At 42.1% G+C, this 16,957-nt stretch overlaps 2 protein-coding genes across 3 annotated transcripts; one reads left to right on the top strand and one right to left on the bottom strand.

Moving 5' to 3' along the window:
* Positions 1-823: 823 nt before the first annotated feature.
* LEPROTL1 (leptin receptor overlapping transcript like 1) lies at positions 824-5,348 on the bottom strand. Its single transcript, XM_069855418.1, has 4 exons — positions 5,264-5,348; positions 4,776-4,851; positions 2,918-3,104; positions 824-1,875 (listed from the first exon to the last, which is right to left on the bottom strand). Exons 1-4 carry the CDS (start codon positions 5,277-5,279, stop codon positions 1,759-1,761), a joined length of 396 nt encoding a protein of 131 aa, XP_069711519.1. The 5' UTR covers positions 5,280-5,348; the 3' UTR covers positions 824-1,758.
* Positions 5,349-5,536: 188 nt separating this feature from the next.
* On the top strand, positions 5,537-15,294 carry SARAF (store-operated calcium entry associated regulatory factor). 2 transcript variants are annotated; one of them, XM_069855417.1, is made up of 6 exons: positions 5,537-5,654; positions 6,507-6,682; positions 7,917-8,307; positions 10,790-10,895; positions 12,672-12,790; positions 13,127-15,294. In XM_069855417.1, the coding sequence occupies exons 1-6, from the start codon at positions 5,540-5,542 to the stop codon at positions 13,150-13,152; spliced, it is 933 nt and encodes a 310-aa protein (XP_069711518.1). In that variant the 5' UTR covers positions 5,537-5,539; the 3' UTR covers positions 13,153-15,294. The 2 variants fall into 2 exon arrangements, with proteins under 2 accessions (XP_069711518.1, XP_069711517.1); XM_069855416.1 differs by having other exon boundaries at positions 10,787-10,895.
* The last annotated feature ends 1,663 nt before the right edge of the window (positions 15,295-16,957 follow it).

The raw sequence follows: 16,957 nt of genomic DNA, 5'->3' as shown, positions 1-16,957 counted from the left end.
CCTCCGAAAGTCACCATCGCAGGCAGTCAGGTGGCACATCTGCTGATAACTGGAAGACCAGCTGCCATAGACTAGCTTCTATGCAAGACTCTTGGTAGCTGTTTGTTCCTCTACCAGCACAGATACCATTCAGCTCTTATTTTACACCCAGGATAAGATTACAAAGCAGTGCAGGTAGACAGTGACACCCCTGCTGCCCCTACCTGCTATGTAAGTTCCTTGAGCACATCACACAAGAAACTAGTGTTACCACCTGACTTCAAATATTCAAGCTTTTATCCTTTGTTTACATCTGCGCACAGGTACTACAGCTGAGACCTGCAACTCTGTGCTTTTTCATACTCTTCCACTGTTATGCAAGACCTAAGCAATTGTCAGCTTTTAAATATGCACAGTAAGTTTCCTAGAGTTGAACAAAAATACAGTTTAGAAGTATATTTGGTCAAGTTTATCACTGCACATGGTACAATCAAACCTGGTTAACTGGCACCCATCAAACATCTCGTGATGGAATGTCTAATGGCAGATTTCTTTAAATGAAAAATCCAGACAATTGAAAGGTATGCAGGAAACCTGTGTTAAATATTTGAAGCTACATGTGCAATCTTACAGAACACAAGCTACAGTTACAGAGATAACATTAACTCTTATTAACTGAGTGCATAAGAACTTAAAAACAGTGAAATCAGTTCAGACAGTGACTTCCAAAAAAGTCATGCCTCAACAGCATTGTGTGAAGGGGAAAAAGAAAAATAGATCATTCTTAAGCAAGTTTAACACTAAGGTTTTAATCTACACTTGAAAAGCTGTTTTGTTATATATATATATATACTATGTATAAAATAAATTAAAAGAGGGAAGGAAGAAATAGCTTTGTATATGCTTCAAATAAACACAGACCAGTAGTTCCATAGATGAACATTTTACCATCTTTGCGGTAAAAAGCTGACATAAAAGTTCAAAACCATACAATGCTTATAAATAGAGTTCAAAAGATATTTTTTTTAAAAAATGGAATTTAAAGATCATTTGCCCTTCCCCTGCAATACAACTTTGTTTTGCATGTTGTAGCATCAATACATTTACAGAATATTTGAATGTCACATCCACACAAGAATTGGTAAGAAAGCAGGTAAAAGTGCTAGCGGTGTTTAAATTTAGGACTTCTCCCAAATAACTCTACCTGCTCCCCAGCCTTCTCCTGAAATGAAGGCTATCAAACATTCATCACCCAGCTTGAGGTATGGGCAGAAGAAAAATCTGCAACTGGTACGCCCCCCGCCTCTCCCAAATATAGCAACGATCTAATGACCTGGCAATGGACAATGGTGGTGCACAATCTCTACTGCCATTCAGCTTGTATACAATTTAATCACCATTTAAAAAATGTTATTTGAAACACAGCATTAATGCTTAACTAAAACAAAACAAAACTTTGAATCTTCTTTGAAACCACGTTTAAATGTTCTTGTTCCAGATTTAAAGCTGCGTATAAACACCAAACAGAAGAATGACAATTTTAAACCGAGAGCACCTAAAAACATATCATAGGTAAAAATGAAATCAATCATTTCTCCACATCGTAACAATGTAGAAACCCTGTCAGCAACAGTAGTACACTCAGAACGAACAAGGTGAAAAGGAGCATCTGGAATACTCCAGAGGCTGCTACGCTACTTCTCTTTATTGCCCATTCTCTCATTTGTATGGATGGCCACTGCATGACACGATGTCAGTGATAGTTCTCTTATCTTCCTTTCACCACTGCTGCCAGCTGAAGTCATCATTGCTGCCAAAGACCAAGAAAAATCCTAGGATCGTGGCAAAGATTACTGTATTTCCCGTAAGAACAAGTGCACATGCGCCCCAGTAAATCTGTGAATAAGAGGAGTTTAGTTAGATACATTTTGAACATAATACTGACAAGAGGCAACATCTTAACATCACATTCTAGACAACAACTACAGCAACATGTCCTTGATGCAAGGAAGCGACATCTCATTACTTGTGGTTATGCCAAAAAGGCTGGGTTTACCTAAAACAACTCAAGTAATTCAGCTAGCCAAGCATCACCGCATATTTCTTCTAGCCATGTTCAAAGCTCTGGCTAGCAGGCAGGGTTGTTTTGTTGTAACATTCAAAAATAGAAGAGTAAGGCCTGGCAACAGCATCAAACACACCTGCAGCCAGCTACAGACATGCTATCAGACTTCTTTAAACCACACATTTAAGGATGTAGGTCTTCAAAATGCCAGCAGATATCCCCGTAACACAAAGGGAGGTGAATGTTTTCCACAGAGTGTAAATAAATTACTCAAAGAGTGTGTGGTAATCAAACCAACTGTCTAAGCTCTTCTTGCCTAAAGAAATTTCACAAAAATGCACTCCATCTTTTTTGACTTAGTAGGATCCCTGAAATTCACACAAACAAGACCATCTTTAAAAGATTTCAGTGAAAAGCCATATACTGGGAAAGATGTAGTCACAACTCAAAAGTTTAAAAGATAACACGAATATAATTCACAGTGAGTGCAGAAGTGCATTGTTTATTCATGCTTCATTAGCCCAACTATTCTATAAATTGCATTCAAAGTACTCAATACGCTTTTATGTTTCGTTAGTTGCCTGTTGCGTTTTCACACTATTTTATATCTCATCTTTTTCTGTATTGCTTATAGGATGTTAGGGATTCTTCTAGGACCACATGAAGAAATTGGCAATCACAACATTCTGCCATGCTTCCACCTCTAGTATTACCTTTTCTTGCTGAGAAAAATCTTATTCCATTTCCACTGCGAGTATTTTCAGAATGTATTTATATACAAGTTACCTAGTGCATCAGAGCTTTACCTTCAGTAAAAAACATAACAGACAATGTTTTCTAGAGAAAAAAAAGAAAGGTTGAAATATTACTGACCAGTTCTGCTCTTGCAAACACTATTGGTAGCCCAAATGCCGAGACAACAATGCCTGTCGTAACAAATATTGCTAGCTCCTTGCAGGCATTACTTGTAGCATCCGTGTCATCCACTAATCTTCTTGCTATGCAGTACGGGATGGGAGAAAGGATGTAAAAAAACAGAACAAACAGTGGCCAGTACTGGCTGAAAAAGAAAGAAGAAAAGTTCAAATTAACTTGATTTACTTCCTCTTCTTCCTGAAATCAATGCAAGACATTTTCTACATGCAGCATCCGCATTTGGGAAAGTCAGACACAAGCACAGGCAAAGCAAATCCTTCACTTTGGAGCAGGCTGACATTAATCCAATAGACTAGATTTGTTAGCAGCTTCATCTGACCACAATGGCAGCAGCAGACAACCCGTTAACAGGATATTCATAAAGCAAGATTTGACTTAGCAAGCCTAAGTCCAAGGCCACCTCACAAGATGAACTTGCTAGATTTACTCAAGAATTGCAGATACACCTTTGCAGAGCCCTCACGTCATTTTGCCTGTAAGCTTCCAGTGCACATACACAGAACAGAGTTATGTTCTCAGCCACAACTTCACTGCCACAGGGCACTGAGACAGTTTTTTTTTTTTAAATCTTGTGCTTATTTGACACTCAATAAGATGATTTAAAGGATTTTCTGTAGTCAGCATTTATTTGGAAAGGGTCAAAGCCACAGGCCTACCTTCCTGAACTTTTGGTCTGCTGCTTCCCATCTCCTAGAAACTACAAGATAGGAATCAACAGACTGAAAATGCAGACGGCAGCTGCAGTTATTCCAGACGGGACATTACCAGGTGTGGTACGTGGCCAAGGGCCCACCTGGCAGCCACAGACAGCCCAGCTGCCACCAAGTAGCCAGAGAAAATACAAACGCTTCCCTGATAACACATATTTGCTACTGACTTCAGGAGATGCTACCTGCTTGTCAGCCTCAGAGGGAAAATACTGGAGACACATTAGGATAGCACAATCTTTTAACAGTTTGCAGCCAAGCCTGGTGATTTAACTTCTGTTGCCTTCACTTTATAGTGATTTCTTGTTACAGGAAATGAGAAAAAATTATAAACATATCCATGCAAGATGTAGACATTATTGAGAGTTGATTGTGATAAAGTATTGTACTAAGAATATAATAAGAACAGGTGTTGGAAATGAATCTTTACAACAACTACAAGAATACTGTTCAATTGACCCATGTATCGCCCCAGTCCAGCTGAATCAACAGATTGTGTAAGAAATGTCAGGCTTAGAGCATAGGTATTAGATTTGACGATAACTGATGCTTAAAAGACCAACCTATTATTGAGTATAGACATAGACTATACATAGGTATAAGTTCATGGAACAGCTTGAGGTTTATCTTTGAAGTTTAAAGGTATCTCAAGAAAGAATAGAAGTGACTTTTATGACCAGAGGAGGAACACGACATGTTGAAGCATCACTTCTGAGGGAGAATCGAAACAAGACAGTGGAGATGAACTATCAAGGTGAACATCTGAGTTAACGAAGAATAAAGAACTAGGAGTAAATGGAAAAAAAACAGGAACATTTCAAAGAAAATACCTATTGCTGTGTCAAAATACATAAGTATCTGATGATTTTATGTGGGTCTTTGCCACTCACTGAGGTGATGGCCCAACTCGCAGTTGTAAATAAAGCAAGCCCCTCTCTGGCGAAAATCCTTCAACAATTAACTACCAGATGGTCTTTTTTCCCCACCCCCAAAACCCTCCAAAAGATATGGAGACTGCAACTACGAAATGAATTCTGGAATGACAGTCATGCAAAAGAGATGCAAAATAGGAAGCGAGTGCACGTTACTTGTACTGGGGAAGGGCGCATCCAAGCATCAAGAACATGAGTCCAACGGCTCCCCCGAAGGACAGGGTGATCAGGGCTGCAATGAGAGCACAGACCAACGCCGGTGAAGGGTCCGAGACGTTCTACAACGCACATTCTCCCCGTTCCGAACAATGCACGGAGCTCCCGCTGCGGGCGGGACCCCCCCGGACGGGAAACACACACCCCCAGGGTCGCCCCGCCGCTCCGGGCGGGACATACCCTCCCCCCGGGGCCGCCCCTGCCGCTCCCGAAGTAGCGGGCGGCTCAGGGCAGCTCCGGCCCAGGCCGGGCCGCAGGGCCAAGACCTCCCGTGGTGCCACCGGCGGGGACGTGCCTCCCCCACACCTCCCCCCAGGGCCTGGTGGGGCCACTCAGCTCCGCGCTGCCCACCGTAGAGGGGGGATGAGTGGGGGAAGAGGGGGCTCCGCCGCCGTTGCTAGGACAACTGCTCCGCCCCCGCCGCGCACCTTTGATGCCGGCCATGGCGCCTCCCGTCCCGCCAGCCGCCCGCACCGCCCAGGAAGCGGAAGTGGCGCGACCCCGGGTGCTGCTTCCGGGAGGACGGGGATGGTGGGGGGGGGAGTGGAAGGGAGCACGTAGGCGCCGGCGCGCGCGCCCCTCCCACGTGACGTTAGCCTGAGGCCTTCCGCAGCGCCCATTGGCCCCGTCGGCCACGGAGGGGGCGGGGCTTCTGGGTTTGCGTGCGCGCGCTCTTGCCCCGCCCACTTCCGGTACGGCAGCCAATGAGAGGCGCCATTCCAGGGCTGACGCAACATCGGGCCGCGATGGCGGGTGTGGAGGCGCTCGTGCTGCTCCTGCTGCTCTTCTGCGCCACTGCCGGGTGCTGGGACCAGCCCGGTGAGATCTCTGGGCCCTGCTCCTCCTCCCCCTTCTCCCCGTCTTCTTCTCCTCCTCCTCCCCCTTCACCCCTTCTAATGTCTAGACCGGTGGCTGCACGCCCCGGCGTCCCCTTGACAGTCCTGGGCTGCGCCGGGGGGAGCCTCAGGTTGGACATCAGGGGAAATCCTTCACCGAACGGGTTCTGGGGCGCTGGCACCACTTCCCAGGGAGGTGATGGAGTCCCCATCCCTAGGGGTGTTTAAAAGATGGGGAGGTGAAGTGCTTAGGGATATGGTTTAGTAGTGGGCAGGTACGATTGGGCTCAATGATCATAGAATCGTAGAGTAGTTTGAGTTGGAAAGGACCTTAAAGATCATCTAGTTCTGACCCCTCTGCCATGGGCAGTGACACTTGCCACTGGATCAGGCTGCCCAAGGCCCCATCCAGCTTGGCCTCAAACATCTCCAGGGAAGGGGCATCCACACTTCCCAGGGAAGCCTGTGCCAGTACCTCACCGCTCTCATGATGAAGAAATTCTTCCATATGTCTAGTCTAAATCTGCCCCTCTCCAGTTTATGCCCATTGTTCCTAGTTGTATCACTACAAGCCTCAAAGGGCTTTTCCAACCTAGTAATTCTGTGATCAGTTGTGCTGGTGCCACAGCGCTGTGCCCTGAGAGGAATAACCTGGGCCACCCCAGAGGAAGGGGGAAATGCTGCCCTGTCCCTTCAGTGTCTCTGAGAGCTTCACATCTGGACAAAGCATGCTCTTGTGCCCTTGGAACTGTTGGTCTGCTTTCCTGAAAGGAGTCTGTTGTGGCCGAGAGTAATGTTTCCAGACCAACACTGACCTTTGTTCCCTCTGTTTCAGGGCGGGTCCTGCTGAGGGAGGTGCAGGCACTCACTCTCCGCAGAGGTCTGTACACAACGTCCCGCCGGACAGCCGCAGTCCCACAGTTACAGTGCACAGGAGGCACTGCTGGATGCTCCCATGTCCCTGAGGTTGTTCAGTGTTACAACAAAGGCTGGGATGGCTATGATGTACAGGTAAATGTTTAGAACTTGTTGAATGAAATCGTCTTCCTCTAGATGTGGTACCTTCTGAAGGAGAGAAGAGGAATGGGCTAGGATGTCAGTTCAGTTTGTTTCTTGTTAGAGGACCTTTGACAACTAGAACTAAATACTTGTCGGGCTTGGGTTTTCTAGAACTGCTGTAGCTATGCCTTTGAAATACCCCTGGGGGCTCTGATGTAAAAGCACTGCAGAGCAAACTTTCACTGGTTTTAGTTAAAATGTTGCTCAAATCTATAGAATCAAACTCTTGTGAACCCCAAAGGATGCTCTTGGTTTGGTATTGCTGTCTGGATTTCTCATTTTTATTAGAGTACAAAGGGCTATAAATGTATGTATTGCTTCAGCTCTACTCTTTAAAAACTAAATTTCAGACTTGTATGACTTCCTCTTGCATGTTAGAACATTGGTACAAGTTGGAAATATCAAGTATTTCTGTTTTGTTCGCTGTTAACTTGGTTTATGCCAGTAGCCTAACCGGGAATCAAGGCTGAAGATAATTGTTAAAACTGATACAGTATAGTAAAAGCACAGTTAAATTTGAATCAGCAGTGGGTACTGCTGTTCTGAGTTGTTATTTAGAAACTACTTTTTTTGTTTTGTTTTTTTTCCCTCCAAAACATGTGTCACTTGCAGTTAGAGGTATCCTACCTACGTTCAGATACCTGAAGGGAACGTGAGGCTGAGGAATCTGTATGTGTTCAACTGCCAAATGTCGAGCTGATTGTTAAGTGTTGCATGGTGAATGCCTAATGATGACTGTCCCAGTTTCTTGTATGGATGTAAACAGAATCAAGTGCACTGGATTTCAGGCTTCCATATAATATTTTTGTAGCTGCCATTCAAGTTGCATGGGATAGGCATTTATTAAGTAACTGTTGCACAGGGTACAGGTTATTTTTAGTAGTCCTATAACTAAAGAAGGGATATTTGAAAGAATCGTTCAGTGAAGAAGAACAAAATCTCACAGAGTTGTAACTGTCCTATGTTCTGGAAGATCAGATATTTTTCACTTTTAGGGTTTTAAGAAGCATTTTTAATTAATTTCAAATTCCTAGTCTTTTTCAACATACGAGTGCTTGCAAATTTCCTGCCCAGTGGCCTTTTAGATTTGTTAGCAATTATAGCTTTATATCTGCATATTTGAGGAAGCAGACAGGTATTTTTTACTCTGAAGCAGGAGATTTTACGTTGTGTTTTATTTTCTCAGTGGCAGTGCAAAGCAGACCTAGAAAATATCTACCGTTTTGGACAAATCGAAGTGAGCTGTGAAGGCTATGATTATCCGGATGATCCTTACATCTTAAGAGGCTCCTGTAGTTTGCTGTTCAAGTTAGAGCTGACTGAAGAAGGTGAAAGGAAAGGGAAGAACTCTGGAAGCTTTGACTATGGCTTTTATCAGTCAAGGAAGGATTCTACTGATTCTAGTGCTGGAGCAATTGTTATAGTTTTTCTTCTGGTTCTCGCTTTTGGAGTATACAAGCTGTTTCTCAGCAACCAGCAGCCTCAGCAGACTTTTGATGGTGGTGATGGATTTGCTAGGCCTTTCTGGCAGAGTCAGCAGGCACCTCCTCCTCCTGGCTTTAAGTCCAGCTTCACAGGTATGGATCTAAGCCTTTTTATAGTACTCTAAAGAGTAAGCAGGGTTTTACTGTTTTATGTGCAGTAGCTGCAAGTGAGATTGACTTAAAACCACTGCATTGGCAGTTGACTCTGAATTGGCTGCAGAGCCTGCAGCCAGCTGTGCATCCTGTTCTTTGTTCAGAAGTGAAAATTAGAACTTGGTTTCCCATGGGCTTTCAGGGCAGGCTGTGCAGCAAGCTGCCCTTTGAACCTTTCTAAGTCCATCTCCCCATGCTCTGTAAACATTCCTTTCACACTCTGAAATATGAGGATTGTGATAGAGAAGAGTAATTTTCCTAAATAATCTGGCAGGGAGAATAGTCTCACCCAGGCAGAAACAAACTCAGGCCCATCCAGCTCTTTGAAACTTTACAGAAGGGTCTTTCAGCTGTTGGGCTGCCTGACCCTGGCTTCAGTCATGAAACACTTGATGGAGTTGAGTATCACATACCAGTCTGTTTAACAGGTGCTTCAGTGTTGTGCCAGTGGTTTGGTTCCCAGGGCAGAGAACAGTGTCTGTGAACCCTCATTAGAGGGGCAGCAGCTGAATCTCATGTGGTACTTTTCATCTTAAGTTGGCAATTGTATAAGCAGTGACAAGGCTGCCACTAGGAAAAGATGCAGGTCTTAGTTTTCCAGAAAACAAATGGCTTGTCACTTAATAAATGGACTACTTTAGACAGTTGTAGTGTCTCAGGAGAATAAACGTTATTCATCTGGTGTCTGACCGACTCATTAAACCCTGTGAATACATGAAATACTCTCAGTGCCAAAACTCAAATTATAGTCTGACAAGTTGCATAATCTCCATCCTGTTGATTTTGTGAGATAGAGAAGGGGTTCTATCAAGTAAATAAATAGCAAGGATCAAGTTTACTTAGCCAAAGTGTATTATATTTTAGTAGTGCTTGTCAATGCTTTCTTCCAGGTTTGCCCAAGCTACTTTGCCAACACAGGGTGTCAATATAACTCTTTTGGATACCCTCTTGCAGCAGAAAATGAAAGAGGATTTGCTTCTGTATTACTGGTGGCTTTGCAAATTGGTTTTGTTGAAGTTACTTGAGACAGTCTGTCTATATGCTGCGTGTGCATCGGCGTTACTGCAGTAGTTACTAAGAGCCCTGGTCATAAGATGAGGCTCTGTCCTACTGGGCACAGGCAAAACAGAGTGCAGTTAGGGTTTTTTTTCTGCCCTGTTCCTTGTTAATTAATTGTACCAACACATTTTTCATTTCTTGAGTCTGAAATCTAGCAAGGGTAGGGCTTTGAAAATATATTTTCTTCATTAGCTTTGAAAATTGAGGCACTTTCTGCATGTTGGGAGCCATATAAGGCTTAGCTTTTGGCATTTTTATAATTGTCAATGATGGCTCCTTAGATTTCAAACAGTGTACAGAGGAAAACCTCTTGAATATGGGACACACTTAAAAATATTAAGTGTTACACTAAATCATATGTTTAGTATCTTCCTTAAATTCTGACAGTGGAGCAAAAGCACATCTATGAGTGTATGTGTCTATGTGTTCTAGGAATGTATTAGTCTTTGAAAATCTGGGAGGTAGTGAAAATCAATGTCATTCACTTATTGCTGCTAATATTTAATTTGCCCCATTTTAAATCACCTCAACATGCAGAATGTGTCCTGTGAAACCTGTTTAGCTAGCCTGTCCTAATTAAATTCTACTTTATCTCTCTTAGTGGTTTGACATGATCCTTGGCATTTACTCTAGATATTTCTATAAAAAATGTTTCAGTTTTCTGTGTCTGTGTTCAGCCATGGTACTTTTGGACAAATGAATTGCTTCCATCTCCCTGAGAAAACATTGTTTTTACAGTAAATTAAGTATTGGGTTTGTTGGCTTGTTTTTTGGATTTTTTTTTGTTGTTGCAAATCAGCATAGTTTAAAGGGTGTGGAGGACGACCCCGAATCGGTGCACTAAGGGATGTATTTATACTCACACAGACACATGCAATTTCCATACAGACTTTTGCAAGCCAGATAATAAATCAGCTAAGTTTACATAGTTGTCTCAGTTCAGCAGTCTTCAAGGTTGTGGTCCTGTTCTTTGCCAAACAGTTTCTAAATCCCCCCTTTTCCTCCCTTCCTCCTTATCTCTGAGCAACTTGTTCCTTACTTGCACAATGCCACATTCTTTGAGCTGGCTAATTAACTTCTGCTGCCGCCCAAGGTGATTTGTGATCCTAACAGTGACATTGAGTGGAAGCTAATTTTTAACATTAACCCCTTTATGTTAGTTAGTGCTTGTTTCTGCTTTTTTCCTGCTTTCCAAACTGTGAGACCTTTCCAGGTAAACTTGATCAAGAATCTGCTGAAATTGGGAGTTGTTTATGGTTTAATTTCCCATTAACTTTAACAAAGGAGAGTCTTCCTGCAACAGCTGGCCTGAGAATTAGGTGCCACTAACTGATACGTTTCCATTTTCATTCTGTTTAAGAAGGCAACAGCTTTGGTGCTCATGCCAGTCATGGAACCAGTTCAGGACCAGGATTTTGGACTGGATTAGGAGCAGGAGGCTTGCTCGGCTACTTGGCTGGCAGTCACAGGTAAAATATGCATTCTATCAGATTTTAAGTATTTAATCTTTCACAAGGTCTGCTAGAACAATTTTGAGGGGGAATCTATAGCTCCGGCAGCAGAGACATTTTAAACATGTTTGTGGGGAAAAAGAATTGGGAGGACTGGGGTATTCCATTCTACTTTATCTAATTACTCTGACCTGGCATGACGGTCTGCAAATTAAAAATGAGTGCTTAAGGCAGTCTGCAGATGGACTGTTTAAAACACGGATAATAATATTAAGCATGAAACCATCTGTAGATAGATTGTTTGTATCTGTGTCATCTCTCCTAAAGTCAGTCTGGATGGCAACTGCTCTTCCGTGATATTTGATGTGGTCAATTTAAACAGCTTTTAATCTACAGTATCCTCACAGCCCATGTATGGAAGTCCAAGAGGTGTGGTTTTCTAAAGGTCTTGTAGGTCGTATATAAGTTGCATTTTGGAAAACCGTAACACAAATAGCATTCAAAAGCAGTTTCCGTAAACATCTGAAGTAACCATCTACTGCTCATATTTGCTAAACACTTTTAAACATTTGAAATGCATAATTTTTAGATGAACAGTTTAAAGGGACCAGTTGCTGCCATTTTAGGCTTCATTACAGAAAATGTGTCTCCTGCAGGAAGTCTTGAGAGCCAAAGCAGTTTGCACTGTTTATCAAGTAACTGCATGTGTATCAAGTCCAATCCTGTAGGAATGCAGTAATATAAATATAACCATGTATGGTTTTATATGTCGGAAGTCTGGCAGTAAGAGAGATTGTGTGGACAGAAGTGTGTTAAACCGTCCACTGTAGAATTTTTTTTTTGCAATAACAGAAGCCTTATCAGGGTTGCCTGTTTATCAAGGAAGTAAAAACTTGGGACCTGAGAGCATTTCTAAGGTGTCCAATGTGCAGTCTTGATCTCATAGAGTCGCATTAGGTGAAAATGGTACCTTGATGCCATTGACAGTAGAAATTGTCAAGAAATACGCTTAGAGTAGAGTTTTAGAGATTGAAAGGTCATATCTTGTTTTATTATATTAACCCTGCTAAGAATTCTTAAGATACAATGGTTAAAGGTTTTCTTGACTTGATATTAAGTCTTAAATAAACGACCCTCTTAAAGCGTTTATTTACATGTTATCTACATACAGTTTCATTTCTTGACTTCCATGCCCTGCTTCACCCCACCTCCCCATCTCAGTAGCCACCTCTTATTGTTCAGGATTAGAGACTTAACTGAATATTTTAAGTCCAAAGCCATGAACAAGTTTTTTTTTTTAGTATTAGGCTTCAAAAGTGGATGTCAGAAAAGATGTGAAGAACTTGCCCTGTGGAAATGTAGACCCTTTCGGTTAGGGCATCCCAGGTGCTGGAACGTTCCACAACAACGGCTTCTCATAAGACAAAAAAAAAAAAATAAGTCATTCTAGTTAAGAAGAATGATGTTACAGTACCTATGTATGTGCTCAGACTTGATGGATCCACAGAAGCAAGTAATTTAAATCAACATGTCATTTGCAATTGTTAGAATTGCTTATCCTGAAGAATGAGGTTTAACTTCCTTCTGAAAGTCTACAGGCATTATGACAACACTGGATATCCTTGCTATCAACATGTATTAATTATATTAAATAGGGACATTTCCAGCTTGGAAACATCTGCCTGCTTACGGTTTTCGCTCAGAGATGCAGTCCACTTGTTGTTTGGAATGGTAATCTGTTAATTTTCCATAAGGTTATTAATGAAGCCTTCCTTCTACTCTGTTTCTCATCAGAGCACAGCCACGTTCCCCATATTACAGTATGTGGACAGATCCCACAGCTGTACCTCCAATGAATGGCCAGTCAAGCAATTCCACGCAAAGTAGCAGTTCAGGAACAAGAACTGCTTCTGGTAAGGCAAAACACCTTTTGTTTTCCTGAAGCTTGAGAGACTTCGACCTACCAAAACTGCACATATCTGCCAGATGCGTTGGTTTGAGGCTTCCCCCGTTATGTGCACACAGGCCCTTTTCTAGCAAACATGCACAAACATGATTTCTTTGTAGAAAGCAGGCTGTCTGATCTGTAAGAATAGAATGTTTTTCAGGCCAGTCAGCCCACAGTTGTTCGCTGTTCTCCTTCATGTGAACGTGTTTGACTTGTCTCACTTGCCACTGTTTTAATGCTGGAGAGAGCCTAGTGGAAAGGCTGTGATGGAGCTGACACTTTCTTTTTTTTTCCTTTGCAGGCTTTGGTGGCACAAAAAGAAGATAAAATCCTTCATGTTATTACATCTGAGTGATTGAACTAGATCTTCCTATGTCCTAGCACTTTTTTAACTAGTAGACTTCAGAAGTGCATGTGAGAAGATGTGAAGAACTAGGTAAAGAATTCCTCTTTCCCTGTGGAAATGTGGACCCTCCCTCTCAGTTAGGGCATCACAGGTGCTGGAACACTGACTATTCCACAACAGCAGCTACTCATAAAATAGAAAAATAAAGTCATGTAAGTTAAGAAGAATGATGTTATAATACATACATATGTGTTCATACGTGATGGATTATGGCAGTGGTAGCTTTACCAGATTTTCAAAGCAAGTGGTTTACTTGTATTCTGGGCTTAGTTACGTTTAATCCAGGATTTCTGAGGTTTTATTTTTATTGGTAACCAGCATCTGACAAGCCCTAGTGTGTAGCGCACCTGATATTGAGGGAGTGCTGTTCTTGAAAGCTACTTTTGCTTCTCTTTGTAAAATTAATGTGAACGTTAATGTAAGTGCAATCAGCTACTCATAAGGGTGTTGGGGGGGGTTTCCTTTCTGGAAAAGAGCAAAATCATATAGAGCCTAACGTTAATATAATGTTTGTGTCTGCCATGTGACTATTGGAGTCTATTTTGTCTCTAGTAGTCACAATAGATTAAAGGGCACTCTGTTTTAGGATTTATCCAAGTGGCTGTGAAAACCTGGGGGATTTTGTGTATAAATTATGGGGGGAGGAAAAAACCAAAACAAAACTGAGACGAGGTGATCCTTCTCTCCTTCTCTCATTTAGACCTTTCTCTGGCAGACTGGCATTGTTTAAATTCAGATGGCTGCAGACACTGCCCACATTGAGGCTTCAGGCTTTTCATTTTATGGTGAATGTTAGCAGTACTATGAAAACCTCTGATGTGAATTGGCATGGATCTTAGCCCCTGCCTGTCCTGCTAGATAACCTGTCCAGGATACAATAAACCAAAGGTGCCTATTCAAAAGGGAAGGGAATACTCTTGATTTGGTGGTGGAGGCATCTCTAGAACATAGCAAGCCTTGAGGCTAAGCAAAGAAAGAAAATTCAGCGTCTAATGGGATGTAAACTTTCCCAAATGTACTTCTTAAAGACAATGTGCTGTCAAAGAGTGGGAAGCAGAGGGGCCTTGCTTTGTTCTGTAGTGACATTGTTGAGCTCTGCGAAGTGTCGTATAGTTCTTGTGTGATTGACTATGCCCTGAGAGAGGAGTTGGTGAACTAAACCTTTAAGTTCCTCAGGATTGAGAGAGAGAGGGTAAGAGTGAAAAATGGGTTACTTGACCACCAGGTCCTCTCCAGAGGCAATCCTAATGCAATGTAGTGTATGTGCGTGCACAGCTCTTCTATGCTGGCAGCAGCCCAAGAAGCATGGCTTCCGTACTGTGTCTGGGAACCAATGTGAACTACTAGAGCAACGACAAAGCACTGTTTTGCTGATACAAGCTGCATCTCCACAAAGAGATTTAGCAGATATGGTTAGTCCAGGAAAGTAACTTTAGTGTTACTCATCAAAAAGCAACTATGTCCATTCATGAGTATAAGGAATAAGTAACTCAAATGATAATTCTAGAGTTCGGTGTCTGGCTTAAGCAACAAAAAAAACCCACATAAAAATATTTTTTTTGTACCATCTGTTGACTTTTTAAAGTGTAGAGCTTGCACTGAAAATGTGAAGATTGTGATAAAATTGACTTTAGGATAAAATAGTGGTTTGCTGCTCAGAGTTGCTTGAGGACTGGAGGGAAACATCTTCATTAACAGCCCATTCTATTGGCCTAGAAAGCAGGAAATGGCAGAGACCTGAATGTTGGCCTGGTGGAGAGTTTTAAGTTTTATGAGGAAAAAGTAATGATAAATCTCCCCTTTTTTTTTACCCAATATAGCAAAATAATGTATTTTAAGCGTGGAGGTCTTATTTATTTCTAATTGTATTCAGATTGGAATTTGTCACAATCAAAACTCTCTTTGCCAACTAATTACATAACAATGAAACTGGATTTTTTGCTAACTGGATAGTTTGGAGCTAAAGTTTGGTCAAATAATGATGCGTTATGAAATGTTTTAGGCAATGTTTTCCTCTGTATATGCAGTTTCTGCATTAAATGTGATTTGATGTATAAACCTGATGAATTACTATAGTTTCTGAATCTGTTCATAGGATATTTTTGCCCTTCCCTTTGATAAAGCAATGAAACAAGTGAAGAAGGAGTATTCTTGTCTTTCAAGCAGTACCTTGAGGCCTGTGGGGATGGCACCGTCTGTGTTTCAGGGTTGGCTGCCTCTGCAGCAGCTTCCCAGCTGGTGTAATAACAGCCTTTACCCCTAGATGCAGAGCTGCTGAGGTATATTTTGACTAAACAAAATAAATCAATATTGGGAATAGAGTTATTTTATTAATTGGATTTTCAATAACAAGATACTGAACCATGTAAAGAAATAAAGAATTTATTGTAAGTCAGGGTTTCAGATCTAAGTCTGCAGAAAAGCTCTATTATGTGGTTGAGTTCCTTATTTTACAAGGTGAGTAGCTGAACCTTTCAAAAAGTTAAAATCACTGCTGCTCTTCCTGGTTGTGGACACAGCAGAACTCTAGCCTGGGATAGCAGCTGATGGATCTTCTTGTATTTGGAATGTGTCACTGCTGAACAGAGACATGGCCTACAGACAGAGGCAGTTCAGCTAATTGGCAGTAGTGATGTAAGGTTAAACAGAGGCCTGCAAGTGCTGATACCAAAGTTTCCTTGATCAAAGATCAAGGATGTTAATGAGGTTCCTGTATGAAAGAATCGTGGAAGGCAGCTTACAAGCTTATGCTTGTGAGAGACCTTGAACTTCCTGAACATCTGATCTGAGAGGTCCTAGTCTTTCTTCTGCTCCTCCGCAGGGCTTTGGCAGCACTTTCACAGCAACTTCATAGTTGCAAGGCATATGTGAATGCTTAAACTGATAAATGCTGTTGTAGGATAATTTCACTGCTGGCACCTGGACCATTTCTGCTCCTACTCTGGCACGGCTTATATCCTCACACAAAGTTAAAGCTCGTTACAGGAACGAAACTCCTAGTTTTACAGCTGACTTCCCCTGAAGCATGTGATGAAAGAAAAGAAGACGTACAGACGTAAGCTTTCTCTATGCCACTCTGTCTTGTGACTCAGCTCTCAACTCAGATATTGGCTAATTCTGCAGACTGTCGTGCTGTGCAACTCTCTCTTTTCTCTGGGTGCAAGGTGTATGTTAGACTGAGCAGCAAAGTGAGATGATACGTTTTTGGTTTTTAAAATCAAAATTTTTCATCATCATCACTTTGCATCACTACAGTCTAAAAGGGAAATCAAGCCTGATGGCACGATTTCCAGCTTTAGGAGTTACTGTGCAGAGAAATTGCTGGAATAAAGGAGAAAGTAATGCCTGTCTGCACAGCCATGTAAAAGCTGAAAATGCAGTCTTTGTATGCAGGCTGTGGTTTGCTTAGCACCAATTACAAGTGGTGTAGGTTTCCGTCCTTTGTAAAGCAAATTAAGGCTAGTTCTTGATATTCTCAGAGTACCTATCAGCCAATGTTTCTGGTACAGAAATAGCCCAGCTGCCTCCAAACTAAAATATATGAGTAAAATCACAAAGATAAATCTCATTGTCTGTGCCGGCAGGCACTGCTGTTGTCTCATGTTGTGTGTAATGAAATGTATTGTCAGGTCCCTTGTTCTCCTTCCACCCCCATCGGGGCAGTTCAGGATTAAGTGCTGCGAGGGAGAGGTTCCATGTCCCTCAGCATATTTTGCAGAAGCCTTC

This window comes from Phaenicophaeus curvirostris, chromosome 4 (genome assembly GCF_032191515.1).
Source record: "Phaenicophaeus curvirostris isolate KB17595 chromosome 4, BPBGC_Pcur_1.0, whole genome shotgun sequence".
Classification (NCBI taxonomy): Eukaryota; Metazoa; Chordata; class Aves; order Cuculiformes; family Cuculidae; genus Phaenicophaeus; species Phaenicophaeus curvirostris.
This window is presented reverse-complemented; position numbering and strand designations above follow the sequence as displayed.